Source organism: Citrus sinensis, chromosome 2 (assembly GCF_022201045.2).
Source record: "Citrus sinensis cultivar Valencia sweet orange chromosome 2, DVS_A1.0, whole genome shotgun sequence".
Taxonomy (NCBI): Eukaryota; Viridiplantae; Streptophyta; class Magnoliopsida; order Sapindales; family Rutaceae; genus Citrus; species Citrus sinensis.
This window is the reverse complement of record NC_068557.1, coordinates 23,082,358-23,103,228: the sequence shown is the minus strand read 5'-3', so window position 1 is coordinate 23,103,228 and position 20,871 is coordinate 23,082,358. Positions and strand designations below refer to the sequence as shown.

At 34.8% G+C, this 20,871-nt stretch overlaps 1 protein-coding gene across 5 annotated transcripts; it reads left to right on the top strand.

Moving 5' to 3' along the window:
- The first annotated feature begins 11,404 nt into the window (after positions 1–11,404).
- LOC102612332 (E3 ubiquitin-protein ligase CCNB1IP1 homolog) lies at positions 11,405–15,580 on the top strand. 5 transcript variants are annotated; one of them, XM_025092995.2, is made up of 9 exons: positions 11,405–11,651; positions 13,186–13,320; positions 13,444–13,516; positions 13,850–13,895; positions 14,067–14,097; positions 14,311–14,566; positions 14,675–14,832; positions 15,041–15,278; positions 15,369–15,580. In XM_025092995.2, exons 2-9 carry the CDS (start codon positions 13,251–13,253, stop codon positions 15,457–15,459), a joined length of 963 nt encoding a protein of 320 aa, XP_024948763.1. In that variant the 5' UTR covers positions 11,405–11,651; positions 13,186–13,250; the 3' UTR covers positions 15,460–15,580. The 5 variants fall into 5 exon arrangements, with proteins under 5 accessions (XP_024948763.1, XP_024948762.1, XP_015380627.1 ...); XM_025092994.2 differs by having other exon boundaries at positions 11,407–11,651; positions 15,011–15,278; XM_006492213.4 differs by having other exon boundaries at positions 11,413–11,651; positions 15,011–15,278; positions 15,362–15,580.
- The last annotated feature ends 5,291 nt before the right edge of the window (positions 15,581–20,871 follow it).

The following is a 20,871-nucleotide window of genomic DNA, read 5'->3' as shown; positions in this document are numbered from 1 at the left end:
GTTTGCATTTCATTTTGAGTTAATAAAATTCAACTTGATTAGATTCTAAATTTCCAATCTGTTTGGATTTTAAGAGTAACCTAATCCATCCCAAATCAAATTCTGAATGTCCACTTCTGGAGGAGGATGCTCCGCACTAAAATAAGGAACGAGTGGGGATTGGAAATGTGAATCAAAACTGACAATTATAAACTTTATGGAAGTAAAAATTGTTGGGAAAATATGCTCTTTAAAAACATATGTGTTTATTTAATTGTAATAAATAATTTGTCTGATTAATAAAATAAATAAGGTATTTTATTCAAATATCTTAATTGCATTAATACTTGTATTAAAGTCCATTTAATCATATTATATGTATTTATGTGATCACCATGTGGATTCACAGAAGACATAAATACAAGTTATCTTATGACTAAATAAATTTAGTTCGCAGTTGATAAATAAAGTTGGGCACTTTATTTAGGTATAGTCTGTAATAAATTCATTGAATGATTTGTTTTAATCATGTATGAATTTATTGATTTAGTACGACTACATTGAACAGGATCACATATGAGATTTAATTAACTTTGTAATAACTGTCAGACTTATTAAATCTCATAGGTGTTGATTTTACTGTAATCTTAATCTTGAGTTCATTATGATTTCATGATTGTAATTGTTATTCCATTTGAGTTACCAATGGGCACGACACATCCTTGTGGTCAAGATTACCCGGTATCTTGGTGGGAGTAATTATAAGTATTGGAGTTATGGATTAACAATATAGAATTTGTACAACACATCTCTTAATAGGTTTTCGGCACTTGATCATAGAATTCTCTGGCTAGAGTGTGTCAACATATTTAGTATGTTGAAAATGATCATTAGAGAAAACCAGTAAGGATCAAGGAATAATATGTTATTAAATTGATTGGACAGTTGAGATATCAATTTAATTAACGATGTGGTACAAAGGATTGTGCAGTAAAGAAATCAATGTGGCTTGGGACGAATTATTATTCGAGCATACAATTATGGAAGTCAGTTCCAATCTTTTAATGGATTAGATTTGGAATTAAATAATTGGGTTAGTTTAATTACACGCCTAATTATTGTAGCCACTATTGTATGTTCCCAAATGATCCCCGGGTTAGCTCATTTAATTGATTGCACCACTACTGGACTAATAAGTAAGATAACTAGCTATTTGGGTCAAAAGCCTAAATATATCATTTAGTGGGAGGCTTCATTTAAATAGCTTTTGTGTAAGGGGCCTTACGTTATTTTACAAGGTGGGTCCCCTATTGAAAAAGTAAATAACGCGGGTTTTATTTTTTGGATTATTTTGGAGCCTAGGGTTTTCACTAAAGGATGATATAAAAGGCTTATTTTTCTCTAAAGAAAAGTGTGAAGCCACTTTATACAAATCGGAGAATAAGAATTTTCTCTCTATTGTTGAGAGAAAATTTTTCTCGTGCTAGTTGCTTTGGTAGTGATAAAGGCGCCCACACGTCAAGTGCAGATCGAACCTGAGTCATAACCTGGAAGATCATTGGTGACAGTTCGTGATCTAACAAGCGTGGTGGTGACAGATCGTGATCTAACAGGATGTGGTGGTGGCAGATTGTGATCTAGGAGCCTAAATCACTTCAGCGGAAAAAGCTAACTCGGATTTTCAAGGTACGATTTCTAGAATACAAATTCTTATATATTATATGAGAGCGATCTTCAAAAGGTTTTATAAAATTTAAAAACCTAATTTTTCCCCAACAAAAATTTCCTCATTTGTTTTGTATAAATAAATAAATAAAGACATAAAATCAAAATTTATCTATACTTTTTGCCAAACCTTAACATATTCGAACACCCAATTTATTATGCACATTTCTCATTGTCGTATCTCATCTCACCACTTTCAGTTGTTTCACAGCTACCACTACCGAATGGTGGTTCTATTGTGGCTTGTTGGCATTAGTGGTGAGTAGAGATGACAAAATTTGATATGACCTGATTATTCGACACGAACAAAATACAAATAAATGGGTTTGTATTGTCAAATTTGACATGATTATTAAATGGATAGGATCCAAGTCAACACGATTTTTTTTTTTTTTGGTATCAGGTTAGGATTAAAGTTCTTGACCCATTTACCTAACCAATGACACAATTATATTTTCTAAGTTAATTTTTAAATTCTTATCATTAAAACTCAAATATCATACATAATTCTGTCTTTTTAATTTTTTGGAAGGATAAACATATACACAATATTTCATTTATAAAATTTTATATAGATTTAAAACTTTAATAGTGTAAATGTGCAATATATATATATATTAAACGAGTTATTGGATAATCTATTTATTTTTTGTATTGGGTTAGAATCTTAATATTTTGACATAATTATTAAATAGATCATGTTTAGATCGATATATATTTGACACGACATAAAACTAACACAACGTGAGCACGACCGATGATCCATTGGGCCAACTCTAGTAGTGAGAATAAATGGGTGTCCTTGTTGTAGGTGTTTCACAGTTTTGAATTTTGGCTTTTAGGATTTAGTTTTTTTCTTTTCCAATTCTTTAATTAGATTAAAATTAAAAAGTAAAATTTAACGAAGCGAAAGCCAGGGCTAGGATGGCGGTGCCTAGGCTTGAGTTCGTGTGTTATAGTTATAGTTATAGTTATTTTTTGGGTAAAAGCTTGTTTAGTCCCTATATTATGAGGTTAGTGTCCATTTAGTCCCTGTATTTTTAAAAACACCTCAAAACGTCCCTGCTACTAAATATTGACACTTATGCCATTATTTTTTTTTTAACTTGCTTTTACAATATTACATTTTTACAATAATGTTTCTTTTTTGGATATTAATAAAAAATTAAATTATCAAATTAAACTCAAAAATAAAATAAAAACAAAAAAGGTATATATTAATTTTTGTGGAAGCTCACGTATGTCTAAAAAATTAATATCGTAAAAAATTACATTATCAATTTTTTTAGAAAAATTAATATTTTAACTCAAGAGTGTGTTCTACAAAAATTAATATATATATTTTTATTTTATTTTATTTTTTGGTGTTAAAGTGGTAATTTATTTTTTTCTTTTTAATAATGTCTAAAAAAATTATTATAATAGGGTTATTTTTTTCTTTTTAATAATGTCTAAAAAATTATTATAATAGGGCAATATTATAAAAATAAGTTAAAAGGAACAAAAGATAATGGCAAAAGTGTCAATAATTTAATGGTAGGGATGGTTTGAGGTATTTTTAAAAATATAAGGACTAAACGGGCACTAACTTCAAAATATAGGGACTAAACGAGCTTTTACCCTTATTTTTTTAAATAAATGAAAATTAACATAATTAAAATAACAATAATATTAACTCAAAAATCAAAATATTAAGCTAAAATGTTATGATAAACGTGCAGATATTTTAGTCTAAAATATTTAATAATATTTTTTTTGGTGAACATATACAAAATTTTAACTAAAAGTATTTCTTTTATCTAGTTAAAAGGTGTTTACAGTAGTGTCGGATATGTCAATGATTTTGAAATAGGTGCGCAAGAAATGTCAAATAATTTTTAATTTTTTAATGAGATTTATTGATGAAAGGGAGGTTTTATGAGTTGAACTTTTTCCACCTCCTTGAATTTTGAAACTCTCAAAACACCCCTCTTTCTTATTTTTACCATTTTAACCTTTGACAATTACACTATAAGACATAACACATTTTTTATACATAATTTTCACACACCCCATGCCGATTTTTGATTTTTTTCCCTCGTCTTTCACCCCCGACTTGTCGTGTTTATAATTTCTTATTAACAATACGGAATAGCTAATAATATTATTGTCCATTCTTTATTTAAACTAATTTTAAAGAGATGTGAAACTGTTGTATGTAGAGGTTCACATCTTTTAAAACTGATGTATTTATTTTCTTTTATGAAGTGAAAGTAACTTATATATATATATATATATATATATTTATTTATTTATTTATTTATTGCTTATTCAGTTTTGTTCCTACATTAAAAAGATTAATGAATTTTGCATTAAAATACATATTATTTTTTTTGCTCTTGGAGATTTCTTTCTCTCAAACTTTCTAGAAATTTTAGGGTTTTATATTGTTTTTAAATGTGTTTTGATTCTAGAAAAAATTTGATTCGCTTGTATTGTTCATTTGAAGTTTTTCTTGTTTTGAAATGATTGTAAAGAGTAAGAGAGAAATATTGGACACTAAATCTTAATCTAAATATTTTTTTTAAATTGAATTAAAAAATAATATAAAAGAGAGAAATACTAGACACGAGAATTGATTAACACTCCCAATTGATTCATCAACAAATTTGAGGCAAAAAAATACTTTCTTGAATACAAATAAAGAGAACTCGTGAAATTCTCACGGCATGAGATGTTGAGAATTTAACAAAGAAACAACATGAATTTATTCACGTTAAGGTTATTTATGGAATTAGAGTGAGGATGGACAGAAATAATTTATTTTAATATTATTGCATGGAGGTTAATTAGAAGAAGGGTTTGGAATGGGCTTTTTGAGGGGTGGCAGAAGCACAACTCGAGTTCACAGGACAGCGAAAGTGCGAACCATTTATGTTGCGTTTACTTCTTAAATTAAAGAATTAGATTATTGAAATTATTAACCGCATTTATTTCGTAAAATAAAGTCGGAAATTGGAATTGGAATCGGAATTGTAGGGCTCATCACAATTTGGAAATAAGGAATCAGGAATGAGAAACTTATTCCCAAGGGGGAGTGGGAATGAGTCTCTCATTTTTAGGATTGACTACTCCCCTAAAATTAAAAAAATGTCCATATTGTCAGCAGATTCTCCTCTTAGAACCTATCTAGTTTACTCATTCAAACTAATTCAAATGTAAAGTATATCGTTCTGTTATCTTATCTCTTTAAAATAGGCAAAGTTGTTATGTATATTGCTGTATATAAAGTTTTACAATCAATGGAAAAGTGTGCAGTTCATTCTCTCAAAATCCTTTACTCTGTTATGGTATCAGAGAATTAAAGCTCTCCATTTTTCTTTTCTTTTATCCCTCGTTCTACTGAATTTTTTTTTTTCAATGGCAAGCAATCATTCCAACACTACTATCCGAAACACCAATGATCCCAACAACACTCTCATTACGATCAATGTCGCAGCTCAAACTCCTCTCAAATTAACTACCACCAATTACCTATCTTGGAAGTTATAGTTCCAAACACTTTTTGTTGGCTATGATCTACTCGGATATATAGATGGCTCTAAACCATGTCCTTCTGCAACTGTAACAGCCAACAACACCACATCCCCAAATCCTGCATATACTCTTTGGATTCGACAAGACCAATTGATTTTAAATGCAATCATTGGATCAATCTCTCCCTCTATAATCCCGTTTATTGCTACTACCAAAACATCACAAGAAGCTTGGACTACACTTGCCAACACATATGCCAAACCCTCACGTGGTCGAATCAAGCAAGTCAAAAATCAAATCAAACAAATGACTAAAGGACCTGAATCAATTACTGAATTTCTGCAAAATGTGAAGGCAAGAGTTGATGAGTTGGCTCTACTTGGGTCACCATTTGATAACGATGACCTCATCGATAAAATCCTAGAGACACTTGGTGATGACTACAAAGAGTTAGTCAGAGCTGTTCAAGCACGAGATACTCCGATCTCCTTTGACGAACTCCATGAAAAACTCCTCAACTTTGAAGCCATGCTCAACATCACCAAACCACAAACTGTCTTTCCCATCACTGCTCATGTTTCAACTCACACCAATAACAACTGGCGCAATAGCAACAATTATGCCAATCAAAGTTCAACCACCACCAATCGGAATCCAGGACAATCTCAAAACAACAGTTTGAATCGACAGCAACGTCCCTACCTTGGCTTTTGCCAACTCTGCAGGATTCAAGGACACACGGCCAAAAAGTGTCCATCTTATAAGTTGCAACCAATCCAACCTACCAACACTAGCACAACCACTCCATGGCAGCCCAAAGCCAATTATGTAGCAGCAACACACAACAATCAAAATTAGCTTCTTGATAGTGGTGCATCCCACCACGTCACATCTGACCTGCAGAACCTTTCTTTGCATAATCCATATGACGGACATGATGACATGATGATTGGGGATGGCACTGAGTTACAGATAACTCACACTGGTTCAACCACTCTTACCTCTCCTCATAAAAACTTTAAACTAAATAATGTTCTCTGTGTACCAAGCATGAAACGAAATCTTATTTCAATTCATCAATTTTGCAATACCAATAATGCTGCTATTGAGTTCTTACCTAATACTTTTTCTGTGAAGGATCTTAGCACAAGGAACACAGTGTTGAGGGGCCAAACTAAAGATGGCGTATATGCCACTTTCCAGTCCCATTCTTGCCTTTTCCAGTATCAAAACTACTTCTCATGATTGACATCATATGCTAGGACACCCATCTGCTTATATTCTTAAGCAAATTATCTTTTCCAATAAATTGAGTTTAACATCTTCTTCTTTTGATTGTAATGTGTGTCTAACAAATAAAAGTCACAAGTTGTCCTTTTCATAGTCAACAATAAAATTGTCCCATCCTCTTGAAGTCATTTACAGTGATGTTTGGACATCACCTGTGGTTTCCATTGATAATTATAAATATTATGTCATATTTGTGGATCAATATACAAGGTACATATGATTTTATCCACTAAAACATAAATCTGACGTGAAAGAAATATTTATCAAGTTCAAAGCCATTGTTGAAAAGCACTTTGATCATACCATCAAAATATTATATTCTGATAATGGTGGTGACTTTATGGCTCTAACCAATTTTCTATCCATGAATGGCATAGCTCATCTTACCACTCCACCACACACTCCTGAACACAACGACATGTCCAAACGAAGACATCTACACATTGTAGAAACTGGTTTGACACTCTTAACCCATGCCTCTATTCCATTATCTTATTGAACACATGCTTTTGCAACAGCCGTTTACTTGATAAATAGGATGCCAACACCAACTATACACCTTCAAACCCCATACGAAAAACTTTTTAAATCGCCACCCAATTATACCAAACTTAAGATATTTGGATGCCTGTGTTATCCATGGTTAAAACCATATAACTCTCACAAGCTAGAGTCCAACTCTAAACTATGTGTGTTCTTAGGTTATTCGAATACTCAAAGTGCTTATTTTTGTCTTGATCCCAACACTTCAAGAGTCTATGTGTCTAGACATGTAAAGTTTGTCGAAAATGTTTATCCTTTTAAGCATCTTAAACCAAAAGAGTCCAGAACTCACTTTAATACCATTGCTACGTGGTTTCCTTCCGCGATACACATACCAACATCTTTTCCACCGTCACTCAATACGCTATCTACCGTGGAAGACCTTCATCAACTTTCTTGTGCAAATCCTGAGACACCAACTCTCTCCACAAACCTACCCTCTCATACCATGACCACACGAGCCAAAAACAACATCCACAAACCTCTCCGAAAAATGAATCTCCATGCTCAGCTAGCCAAATCTGACGAAATTGAACCAACCACAGTCAATCAAGCTCTCAAAGAGCACAAATGGCGCCAAGCCATGTCAGATGAGTTTAATGCTTTAGTGACAAATGGAACTTGGGAATTGGTCCCTCTATCTCCACATTACAATCTTGTTGGATGTAAATGGATTTATAGAATCAAAAGAAAGTCTGATGGTTCTGTTGACAGGTACAAAGCCCGTTTGGTTGCAAAAGGATTTTATCAGAGATTAGGAGTTGATTTTCATGACACCTTCAGTCCTGTAGTAAAACCAACTACAGTACGAATTGTCTTGAGCATTGCTATTAGTCAAGGCTGGCCACTGTGACAGCTGGATGTGAATAATGCCTTTCTTTAAGGGTGTTTGTATGAAGATGTGTATATGGTGCAGCCTAGAGGAATCATTGATAACGACAAGTCAGATTATGTCTGCAAACTCAGAAAAGCCATCTATGGACTAAAACAGGCTCCGCGGGCATGGTATCATGAACTTAAAACTTTTCTCTAACAGTTTAGGTTCAAAAATTCCTTTGCGGATACCTCTCTTTTTGTATTTAATGATGGCCACTGTGTTCTTTATCTTATTGTATATGTGGATGATTTAATCCTCATGGGTGATAAGCCTAACAAGATTACTGAGTTTGTAGCCATCCTTGCCAAGAAATTCTCATTCAAAGGTCTTAGATCGTTATCATACTTCTTAGGCATTAAGATAGTTCCAAATTCAAAGGGCCTAATCATGTCGCAACGACAATATATACTATAGTTGCTAGAAAAGACGAAAATTCTAGAAGCAAAATCGGTACTCACACCTCTCCCAACCAATGCTCAGTTATGTCTGCACCATGGTACCACATTACTGGATGCTACTGAATACAGAACCGTGGTAGGCAGTCTTCAATATCTCCTCATCAGCCGACTCGACATTGCTTTTATTGTTAATCGCCTGTCACAATACATGCACTGACCGACTAAAGACCACTGGACATATGTTAAAAGGTTGCTGCGCTACTTATCAGGTACTATTAATGATGGTATCCAACTATATTGCAACACTGGTTTTGATTTGCATGCATTTGCTGATGCGGATTGGGGAGGAAACAAGGATACTTTTTCATCTACAGGAGCCTATATAATCTATCTTGGTCGTAATCTTCTATCTTGGAGCTTTAAGAAACAAAGAACTGTGGCCAGATCTAGCACTGAGGCAGAATACAGATTAGTTGCAAACACCGTTGCTGAAGTAAATTGGATTTGTTCTTTATTGACAGATTTGCACATTAAGGTGTCTTCTTGCCCTGTTATTTATTGTGACAACATAAGAGGAACACAACTCTATTCAAATCCAGTGTTTCATTCAAGAATGAAACATGTCGCAATTGATTTTCATTTCATTAGGGAGCAGGTTCAAAGTGGTGCCATTCGAGTAGCACATGTTTCGTCAGCTGACCAGTTGGCGGATGCTCTTACCAAAGCCCTGCCAAGACCACGATTTCTTCAACTCAAGGACAAGATTGGACTGCTCTCCTGAGGTCCATCTTGAGGGGGCATGTCAGCAGATTCTCCTCTTAAAACCTATCTAGTTTACTCATTCAAACTAATTCAAATGTAAAGTATATCGTTATGTTATCTTATCTCTTTAAAATAGGCAAAATTGTTATGTATATTGCTGTATATAAAGTCTTACAATCAATGGAAAAGTGTGCAGTTCATTCTCTCAAAATCCTTTACTCTGTTACATATTGTCCTTATCTATAATTAATAAATATATTAGTAACAATAATTATTAATAATTATAGTTTTCAATAAATAACAATAATTAATATATTATTGTCATAATTAATTAATATACAATTTAACAATTATTAATATGATTATTACTATTAATAAATATATTATTAACAACGATATATTAATAAATATTGTTAATGAATAAATAATCACTATAATTAAAATATAAAATAATAATTATGACAATAATTTATTACAATCTAACTCATTCTGATTTCGATTGCAAGATAAAATAAACACATCAATGGGATTGCAACCCATTCCAATTTTGATTCCTATAGGTCAAGTAACTACTTTATTCTGATTTCTATTTCTCATTCCGATTCCAGCATATTCCGATTACTGATAAGTAAACGCAGCGCTAATGCTCTTTTTAAACTCTTATAAAACTGCTCTACTAATAATTTTTCAAAATTAACCTTAGTATGAACTATATTAGACAATAAAAAGAGATTTATTTAATTATACCACTCGTCTCCTTCAACTAGACATAAAAAAACTAGAGCTGTTTATGACCAAATGTGGCTTTGGTTTAAAAATTATTCGTTAATTGGCATCAAACGAGTTCTTCAAAGAAATAGTTTTGAATGAAATAAAAAGACTAATGGGAGAGATAAAATAACTCCAAAAATATTTAACTGGTTCTGGATGTGCCAAAACACATCATTACTCGTAATTGCATTAATTTACTAATATGAAAAATAAATTAACAATATCATCCACAAAAGCACACGTTCAATAAGGAGAAGAAAAAGAAAACGCTATCTTTTTCTTTTCGTTTAGTAACAGGGTCAGTGTATTTAAAAAAAATTTTACGCTCAATTTGGAATAGTTTTACAGAGAGAGAGATGGGATTTTTATTTGCGTATGTTGAGAAAGGTAGATGGAGTGTCATTTGTGGAACTAAAACAAGGGATTTTGGGAAAAAGCAAAAAAAAAAAAAAAAAAAAAAAAAAAAACAAATGTTTATAAGGATATTTGAAGGAGTGTAAATAGCACAACTCTTGTAAGGATCACTCTTGTCTTCAACTAACCCAAATTACTTAGGTTTTTACTGTGGGCCTCTTGTTGTGTTGTGAGCCTAGCATCGACCCAATGCAACTTGGACCGTATTAAGCTTTAAAGCACAAATAGTATTATTAACCTCCACTTTTTAAATTAATTAAGTATATTTCTATAATGCCCTTACTTCAATGGATACACTTTTTTTATACCATTTTTCCTCTCTCAATTAAATTCAAAATATACCAAAACTATAAAATTGAATTCTCAATAAAAAAGCATCCTAAAAAATTTCAAACTAAACATAAACATTTTTTTTAGAAGGAACTAAATTGAAGCTTCTAGTTTCATTTCAGTTTCAATCGTGCAAAATTCTTTAAAGAAATATTGAAATCCTCATCAAGTAGCAAAAGAAATCAACAATTGCTTCACAATAAATTATACAAATTAAAATTTATTAATTATTAAAAAAGAATTATATTCTTACAAAGGAAATGGTGAAATGAAATTTTGCCTAAAGAAGATGAGAGTGAAAAGAAGAAAAAAAAAGTTTATTTTTTGATGAAGGTAATTTTAGAAATAAGTAGTATTAACTAAATGGTGGGGTTAATAAGAGAATTTAAGAGGATTAAATATAATTACTCTACACGCATTCTTTTGAGCCCATTGCGAACAGGTTTAATTTAGTAAGTGATAATAACTACTACTATTTAAAATGAAACAGGATAAGTAGAATTAATGCTTATGATAATCCTAATACTAATAGTTTGATATAAAATCAAATTATTAAAATAAACATTCGGAAAAAAATTATTAAAGTTTAATATCCGACAAAAATCTATTTTCAAATAAAATATTAAACATGTTTTCCGATTTTTTTTTTAATTTTTAAAACAATTTTAAAATGATACATCAAACCCATTTTTTTAATTATTAACTCGATCCATCCTTGGTTTTACTTTTTCGTCTTTGAAGAATTATTATTATTATTATTAAAAATCCTGAAAAGAGAATGATTCCTCAAATTCCCGCGAAGACTCAACACGCATCTGGGCTGTACACGTCGGGCTTTGCGTTTTCGGACGGTCTCCATGTATCGCCTATTAAATGAAGTTACTTTCAACCCACAACGAAGCAAATTTTATTTCCCTCCAAATATAAATATCCCCAAACTTGTATTCGTAAATTCATAATTTTCATTTCCAATCTCCACTGATATTTCAAAGATCTCCGTGATTTCACCATTCAACGGTCCTGATTCGTCCATCATCGAAATTTAGGTCAGCTTATTTTCTCTTGAAATATTAAGAATTATGCATTCATTCGAATCTTTTAATGGCGAATTTTGAACTTTCTCCTGTGCTTTTTTGTTTTGATCAGTATTGAAAACGCTAATTGGTTGCCGTTTCTGATTACGCTACGCTTTAAGACGATTGTTAAGTTCTATTTCATTTGGACTATTTTGGAGATTCTGTGTGTTTTGATTGAGAAGCCTTGATTCCAGTAGGGTTTCGACGCCTAGGAAAAGTGAAAAAAAAAAAAATTATTACTGATTAGATTTCTCAAATTGAGGTCTGCGGTCTAATTGACGGAAAAAAAAAGGTGAACTTAGTGCTTTGAATTGAATGTGCTTTCGGAAACACTAATTTGGTTGTCATTTTAACACTTAATGCGGTTGTAATTATGATCTGATTTCAAATTTAAGCGGGATCTTGAGACTTATAGAGAAAATGATTATGAGAAGAAAACTCTGAAGTCTTCCCTTACATCTCTGTAAAGGTTTTCTGATTATTTGGCTTTCAGCCCCAATACAAGGGCAATTTTGTCATTCAATAGTATAGTTTTGTCATGTCATTTGTTGTAATCTTAGAATAATAATGCGTGAGATTTAGAATTTTCAATGATCTCTGGTTATAAGGAAATTGGAATGCCTAGTTGCATAAAATTATCTGGCAATTCATAAGTTTGATAATAGGCCTTACTATCTTTCATTTGAATAACTTCTTTATGTAATTCTGTTAGCTTAGGAGTTACAATTCTAATTTTAGATCTAATAAGGACGAGCTGCTGCATTCTTGCTAGAATTGAGCTGCAACTGATGGTTGGGATTGATATATCACATGCTGCTTAGGATTTAAGCATATATTGCTTGCAGCACGGGAGCGGTGATTATGAGTAACACATATCACTGTTACATTAAAATGTGTATCCATGCCTCTTTATTATTTTTTAGTTTTAATTTTAATTTTTTCTGTGTTTGTGTGTGTTCCATGGTTGACAATCACTTCTTTTTTCATTCATGCTTAAACATGTGGTATAGCAAGTTGTGGATCCATCTGCTTTGGAATTTACAAATTCATGATATCTAACTTTGCATGATTAACAAGCTCATGTTTAACTTCTTACTACCATAGGCAGCTTAAGTGCTTTACAAAGAAACCTCGTTTCAGTGAGTTGTGGATTATGCTTTCATGTTGTTTCCATCCTGATTATAACCGATCCTAGTGTCCAAGATTTCTTTTGATGTATTTTCATTTTCAAATTTCTGTTTTCATAGCTTCAATTTTGGATGCTTGTCTGAATGTGAATTTAGTGACTTGCTGTGATCCATACCTTGTTTGGTTGCCTAATGTTATGTGAATCTCTTAGCTTTGAGATCATTGCTTTTGATGCCCCTCATGAGAGTTATTGATGTTGCAATTGAAATTTCAGCAAAACTCCATGAATCTTTCTCTTTAGGGGACCAGTTTCAAGTCCACCTAGTTTGTTTATTGTTGAGCCTCTCATTTGATTCATTCATGATATTCCATACAGGAGAGTTATGAACTTGTGAAGAACCTTGTTATCTTGTGGGGTAAAGACTAATACCAAAATCTGAGATGCGATGCAATGCATGCTGGCGAGAATTAGAAGGGCGGGCCATTTCCACTACTTGTGGTCACCTGCTGTGTATCCAAATGCATTCTATAATTCTGCTTTTTGCTTTCTTATACATTTTATATACCTTTTCTTTTTCATTTAAAGATGAAGAAATCATTTCACTTGCATATAATTTTCTTAACTGTGTAAAAGGCACTGAAGACGCCAACAAGATCCTTAGCAATGATGCGGCATGTCCCATTTGTGATCAAGTGCTTTCTAAGAGGTAGGAAGTCTTTATGTGTTTGCCTGCTTGGTGTTGGGAATGTCATTTAGAATATGCATTATATTTTTAAGAATTTGGTTGCTCACAACTGTGGGGGTTCAAAAGTTCTATTTCTAAGTTTTCCACCTATTTAGTTCATCCTTTGGCCTACATGTGCTACAGAGCTTCCTTCTCACTCAGAGGGGCAAGCAGCTATATGAATGAAAATAATCCCCCATTGTTGTTTAACACCTTTGGAAGGGTGTTTTGAGCAGCTTGTAATATCGTCTCTTACCTCCATATGGATATTTGGTGAAATTAATTCTACTTACCCTGTTTATTTTCCTTTGACAGCCTTATGAAACCTGTGGATATCAATCCAAATGATGAATGGGTTAATGTAAGCAATTTCTTCACTTTGTTTATTAGTTACATTTGTTTATACCTGCTGTCACTATCTTATAGTGAAATTCAGACCATGCTGAAAACTTTTGCTTTTCCTTTCAACTGCTGCCTTTTATCTAGCTGGTTTGTTGCTAAATGCTAATATTCTCAGTACATTCTGCTGCAGATGGCCATGGCTGGTGTTTCTCCACAGATATGTATCCTTAATATTCTACTTTGCTTTCAGGCTCGATACTTAATTTTCTTTTGAAATCCATCTGTTGCTAAACAAAGTGGATCTAAAAATGAAGTAAGAAGTTGAGTTGGTACCGCATATGTATGCTCTAGTTAGAGAGAGTTACCAAACTAAAACGAGATGAGCATCCTATTTAGCAATTTGTTAGGCCTGCATCTTCCTTAAACAAATTCAGTGATGAAGAGTGCATATAGAAGTGTAATGTTCTATTTGGGACAAAAGGAATTGGAGATGCAATACAAGATGAACAGAATTGTTGCTCAGTGCCGACAGAAATGTGAGGCAATGCAAGAAAAGTTCACAGAAAAATTAGAGCAGGTACATACAGCATATCAGAAAATGGCCAAGAGGTGTCAGATGATGGAACAAGAGATTGAGAGTTTGTCCAAAGATAAGCAGGAGCTCCAGGAAAAGTTTTCTGAGAAATCTAGGTCAGTCTTTTGTCTATATCATTGTGTCCTAACCAACAGCTTCCATTTCCTTATTCTAAAGGTCTGGTTCTTGGATACCTAAAAGAACCGAGTAAGTTTTAATACCAGACAGAAGAGAAAACTTGACGAAATGTATGATCAATTGAGGAGTGAGTACGAGTCAATGAAAAGATCAGCAATCCAGCCTTCAAACAGTTTCTACCCAAGAAATGACCCGGATTTGTTCTCAGCTAACATGATGGATAACAGAGACCCTATTCGAAAAGGTATTCTAATGGATGTTGCATGTTTCTACTCATTATCATCTTTAAAAGCAATACCACTTGACAGTTTTATTGATGCATTTAAGTTCTTTTGGTTTTTTAGTAGATTTATGAATTATTTTCATTTAGTAACCTATTTTTGCTTAAATATCTCCAAAACCAATTGACTTACATTTTGCAGATTGGTCGGTTTACTCTCCTGGAACTCCAGGTCCTAGAGAGGATATTTGGCCAGCAAGACAGAATAGTTCAAACTCTGGTCCGTTCGACATAGCCACGGGCTCACCAGCAAAACAACCAGTCATTCCAGTTGATGGTGGGAACAGAAGAGCTGATGCTCGCCCGGCTTTTGGAGGCGGTGCTGCTAACCCCTCAATGACACTTAGGAATTTAATACTCTCCCCAATAAAAAGGCCTCAGCTCTCTCGTAACCGCACTCAAATATTCACGTAAGTGACAGTTGATTATCATGCTGAAGCACTTTGCTTCATATTTTGAATTTATTGTTATATCTAAATCTTGGCTTTTTCAGGTTATAGACTAGGAGTTGATGGATTGCTGTTTGATGGACACTCTTGTCTGGGTAGTTTCTATCTTCTTGTTTCCTTTGCTGACTTGTGGAGAGGTTGACAATAGAAGGCCTAGGATTTTACGTTGAATCTGATTTTTGTTTTGTAATTAGTAACTACATTTGGATTGTATGTTGGCAAAATATGTATCTTAAACAGAGTAACAAGACGCATTTTTAATTTGTTGTGCCTCTAGAGTATAAATTGTTAATTACAATCAATAAATCATCGCATGCATGTTATATATTGGAATAAATCATGATAGCTTGATCTTGGAACGATGATGAGCAACTGCACATCACGGAAATGTTTTGTCAGTTGCCGTTTTTACATTATTCTTGAAATAGCATTTAACATATAGCTCCTTGTTGTATTGTACCCGAATAACGTTCCTAATTCAATACTAGTTAACAACTGAAGATTATCACATTTATTTTTCTGTTTTTTGAGTGGTAGACAAGAAAACTTGACAAGCTTACTGTAGAGCAAATTGTTTTTCTTCAAATCAGCTCTCTCTCATGCCAGGCTTCGGCATCGTCAGCAAACTTGAAAATGCAGATTCATCATATAGCTTCCGCAACGACATAATGGTACTTGAACATGTAAATCTAACACTGCTGGAAGGAAAGTAGGATGACAGATTGACAGAGTCTGGTTGGTAAAGTTGTGCAAAATTATTTTTGAAAATAAAAACAGTAGAACAATTTTATTAAATGCATTGGTATTTGTAGTTCCACTTACCAATTGTTTATTCAGAGAGGTTGCATCTCTGGTTACTCAAAATTGAAACACTTAAATAGCAATTACAGGGACATAGGAGTAAATGTAGAGATTCTAATTTCATTTAAAGGGGAAACTTGTGGTGCAACTGTGGTATCGTGCCACAGTTGCATCCAACCATTGAATGTCAGTGGACTCCATCAATCCAAGTACATCCAACGGCTGGATGCAATTGTGGCACGGTACCACAGTTGCACCGTAGTCTGATCCTCATTTCAGTGAATGCAATAGCTGATGATTGATGTTGACTTATTGAACAAAGATTGAAAATTATAGGTGTGTTTGGGAGTGAGATGCTGTAACTTTTAAACTGCAGCTGCTGTGGAGTAAAAGTTATAGTTGTGGAGTATAAGTTAGAAAAAAAAATTTGTTAAGCTACCAATGCCCAACTACAAGTGTTACCAAACACTTTAGTAGCTGGGTTTTGAAAGCCCATTTACCTCACCACACTCCCCAACGGACTCTATAGCTTCTCAAAACTCTGCTACCTCACTGCACTCCTCAACGGACTCTATATATTCTTTGTGGTTTCATCACTGTCAGTGAACCCAATGTGTAAATAAAATAAAGTGATACAACCTTCCAAATTCAGTTGAACCAACCAGAATATTTGCAGGAAGAGCAGCCCAAGGAGGAAACCATGTCACATGTTGAGGAGGGAGCAGAGCATAATGAATCACAGAAAAGCACACATATAAGGAAGCCCCCTGGGTGGTTAAAGGATTATGTCGTGTAGTGGAATTGATTTTGTTTTAAAACCCTATATTTGCTGGGTTATTTCTTTGCTGTCATTTTTTGTTACAAGGTTGCTGAGTTGTAAAGATAGAGGGGTATATGTAGAGCATAACCAATTTTTGTAAGGGACATCAGATATGAATCAATTCTTATTCTTCTCGACTCTTCTTCTATTCTTAACTTCTCTCTTCAAACTTGCTATTTCTTTTTAAATTCTGGGAGCTGGCACTCGCTCGAAGAGTGTGACTCAACTACTACAGCTTTTGGTTACAAGGGTGTATCATTGGTGCTTTCATTGCTATTATCATAGCAGATTCTGAGGTGTTAAAGACGATTCAAGAGCAATTCGAAAGCCAAACATTGTCGTTACATCAAACATTGCAACAATATATGGCAATGGTGGACTCTCGCCTTGACGATTTGCGTTCACAGATCCATGGCTCTTCCACCACCTCAGGTAGAGCTCTTCATCCACCCAACCCAATATCTCATTCCCTTGAGGTACATTCTAGTGGTACTGAGATATCGCTAGTGTTACACTCTATGAAGATGGAGGTCCTTAAGTTTGATGGATCGGACCCAAACAGATGGGTTTTCCGAATTGAAGAGTTCTTTGATTTTCATGCTACCTTGGAATCTCTTCGTTTATGGATTGTTTCTTTTCATATGGAAGGACGCGCAGTGGCGTGGTATTAATGGATGAAGATGAACAGCCTGCTGACAACTTGGAAGGAATTTTTGCAGAATCTCAAACATCGCTTCGGTGCATCCCTCTATGATGATCCTCAAGGAAATTTGTTTAAGTTAACCCAAACCACAACAGTGGCAGAATTTCAAACTGCTTTTGAAGATTTAATGAATCGAGTGACTGGAATCTCAGAACCACTCTTGATTAGTTTCTTTATCACGAGATTGAAACCCGATATTCGTCGTGAGCTGCTTTTTGCTCGGCCTTCTTCTTTGATAGAGGCGTTTGCATTAGCTCGTGCTTATGAAGCCCGTGCTGAAGAGGCCAAATAGGGACATCGTTTTGTACCGAAATGGAACAACACGTCACTAACCCCTCACACACATTCCTCCTCACCCAAATTTCCACCTAACCTATATCAACTTACATCAACTCAGCCGGTCCATTACACTAGTGTCGCCCACACACTCACTCCTTCACAAACTAATCCTTCCCTCTCTAAACCAAATTCGTTACCACCACTTCTACCCACACCAAACTTACCGATCCACCGCCTTACTCCAGCCGAGTTCCGTGACAAACGTGAAAAAGGATTGTGTTATAACTGCGATAAAAAATACAGCGCTAACCATCGCTGTCACAGTAAATTTTTGCTTCTTATGGGTATGGATGATGTCGAACCTGATTTTTGTGAGGAGTTGTTGTCAGCGAATTCTGTCAAAGAGGTCGTAATAGGGGATATTTCCAGTTCGAATGCCTTGGCGGGTCAAATCAATCCACGCTCACTCTATTTGGTCAGTGAAGTTAGTTCTTAGAGTTTTCAAGTGTTGATTGACAGTGGTAGTACCCACAACTTTATCAAACCGGCATTGGCAAAACGTTTGGGCTTGCCGATTCAGCCAACATCAAATTTTCGTGTTTATATTGGCAATGGGGATTTTCTAGTGTGCAAATATTTTTGCCCCCAGGTTGCTCTCATGATGCAGGGTACGGTTTTCACAGTGGATCTTTTTGTTCTTCCAATTGAGGGGCCTGATGTGGTGCTTGGAATTCAATGGCTTCAACTCTTAGGCCATGTCTATCATGATTACTCCACTCTTTCTATGGATTTTTGTTGGAATGGGGCACCAGTGACTCTTCGCGGCGATTTATCCACTACTTCATCCTTAATCACCCTTAATCAGTTGCAAGCTTTAGTCCACAATGTTGGTATTTTTCATTTGTTTGCTCTGCAACCGGTACATTTGCTTGGGGAAGATTCGGCACATACTCCAGAGGGTTCTACTTTTGAGTTGCCTGCAAATTTAACAGAGCCTTTCGTTACCCTCCTACACACCTACCGTAACCTATTTCTCCCACCAACCACACTGCCACCGCATCGTACAATTGATCATAAAATTCATCTTCTCCCAAACACAACTCCAGTAAATGTCCGCCCATATCGCTATCCCCATTTCCGAAAAAATTAGATGGAAAAACTAATTCGTGAAATGTTAAAACAAGGTAAAATTCGACCAAGTCAAAGTCCATTTTCATCGCCCGTCTTGTTGGTGAAGAAAGGATGGGACTTATCGCTTCTGTGTCGATTATAGGGCTTTGAATGCAGTTACAATTAAAGACAAATTTCCCATCCCAACCATAAATGAATTATTTGATGAATTAGGCAGGGCTGCAATTTTTACCAAACTGGACTTGCGGGCTGGTTACCATCAAATTCGTGTGCATCATCGCGACATTTATAAAACGACTTTTCTTACTCATGAGGGCCACTACGAGTTTCTAGTCATGCCGTTTGGTTTAACAAACGCGCCTTCTACTTTTCAAGCTACCATGAACTAGATTTTTGCTTTCTTTCTTTGTAAATTTGTGATTTTTTTTATGACATTTTGGTTTATAGTGCTACAGTGGAGGAGCATTTCGGACATCTTGAGCAAGTTTTATTGTGCCTTCAATTCCATCAGTTCTTTGTCAAGTTATCCAAGTGCTTGTTTTGTCAAGAAACTATTGATTACTTGGGCCACATTGTTTCAGCCTCTGGTGTGCGCGCAAACCCTCAGAAAATTGAAGCTATGGTTCGCTGGCCACCTCCTCAGACCACGAAACAACTTCGGGGTTTTTTAGGTTTGACGGGTTATTATCAGTGGTTTATTCATGGCTATGCTTCTTTAGCAGCACCCCTTATCGACTTACTATGTAAAGACGCCTTCAAGTGGACACAAGCAACAACCGAAGCATTTGAAGCTCTTAAGAGAGTAGAGCAATGGTGGAAGCCCCGGTGTTGCGGCGGCCAGATTTTGACTCTGAATTCATTCTTGAGACTGACGCATCTATTGTGGGGATAAGGGTTGTGCTTATGTAATATGGACACCCCATATGTTACTTCAGCAAGAAATTAGGCCCTCGACTTCGTGCTTATTCTACATACCTCAAAGAATTGACTGATATTGTTGAAGCAGTGCATAAATGGCACTAATACTTGTTAGACAAATTTTTTGTAGTCCGAACGGATCATAAAAGCATTAAAGAACTCCTACAACAAGTAGTCTAGACTCCGGATCAGCAAGTTTACATCAGAAAATTATTAGGCTATCACTTCCGCATTGATTATAAACCAAGTTGCACTAATCTTGCAGCAGATGCCTTATCACGCGTTCATGAGGAGGCTAGTGTGGAACCATTAACAAGGCCTGCCTCTTGTTTGCCTTTTCTTAGTCATCCTTCGTTTGAGTTGTTAGCAACCCTACATTCCGAGAATTCCACTCTTCCTAATATGACTGATCTTCATCACCAATTTGTTTCAGGCTCTCTTTCAAGTGATTACTCGGTCCAAAATAGGTTTCTTCTTTATCACCATTGCTATTATATCAGTCCTTTATCATCATTAAAAGCTGTTTTATTGGCTGAATTCCACTCTACTCCACTTGCTGGACATGCAGGCATCAAACGCATGTTAGTCCGATTGGCATCTACTTTCTTTTGGCCTAAAATGCGTAGTGATGTTGAGTGATTTGTGGCTGAGTGCCTTGTGTGTCAACAAACCAAATATTCCACTCAAGCACCAGCGGGGCCAGTGCAGTCTCTTCATTACTAGCCTTCCGGTTTCTCGCGGTTTCTCCGTGATCTTGGTAGTTGTTGATCGCCTTATTAAATCAGCGCACTTTGGACCCCTTCCAACTCAATTTACTGCTGTGAAGATAGCCGAATTATTTGTGGATATGGTTATCAAGCTTTATGGTTTTCCTAGCTCTATTATCTCTGATTGTGATCCTG

Excerpts from the sequence above, each read along its gene's own strand:
- LOC102612332 (XM_025092994.2), top strand. The coding sequence starts at position 13,251 with ATGCGATGCAATGCATGCTGGCGAGAATTAGAAGGGCGGGCCATTTCC. Across the intron at positions 13,517-13,849 it reads GATCAAGTGCTTTCTAAGAG|CCTTATGAAACCTGTGGATA; the intron begins GTAGGAAGTCTT and ends TTCCTTTGACAG. Across the intron at positions 14,833-15,010 it reads CAGAGACCCTATTCGAAAAG|ATTGGTCGGTTTACTCTCCT; the intron begins GTATTCTAATGG and ends TACATTTTGCAG.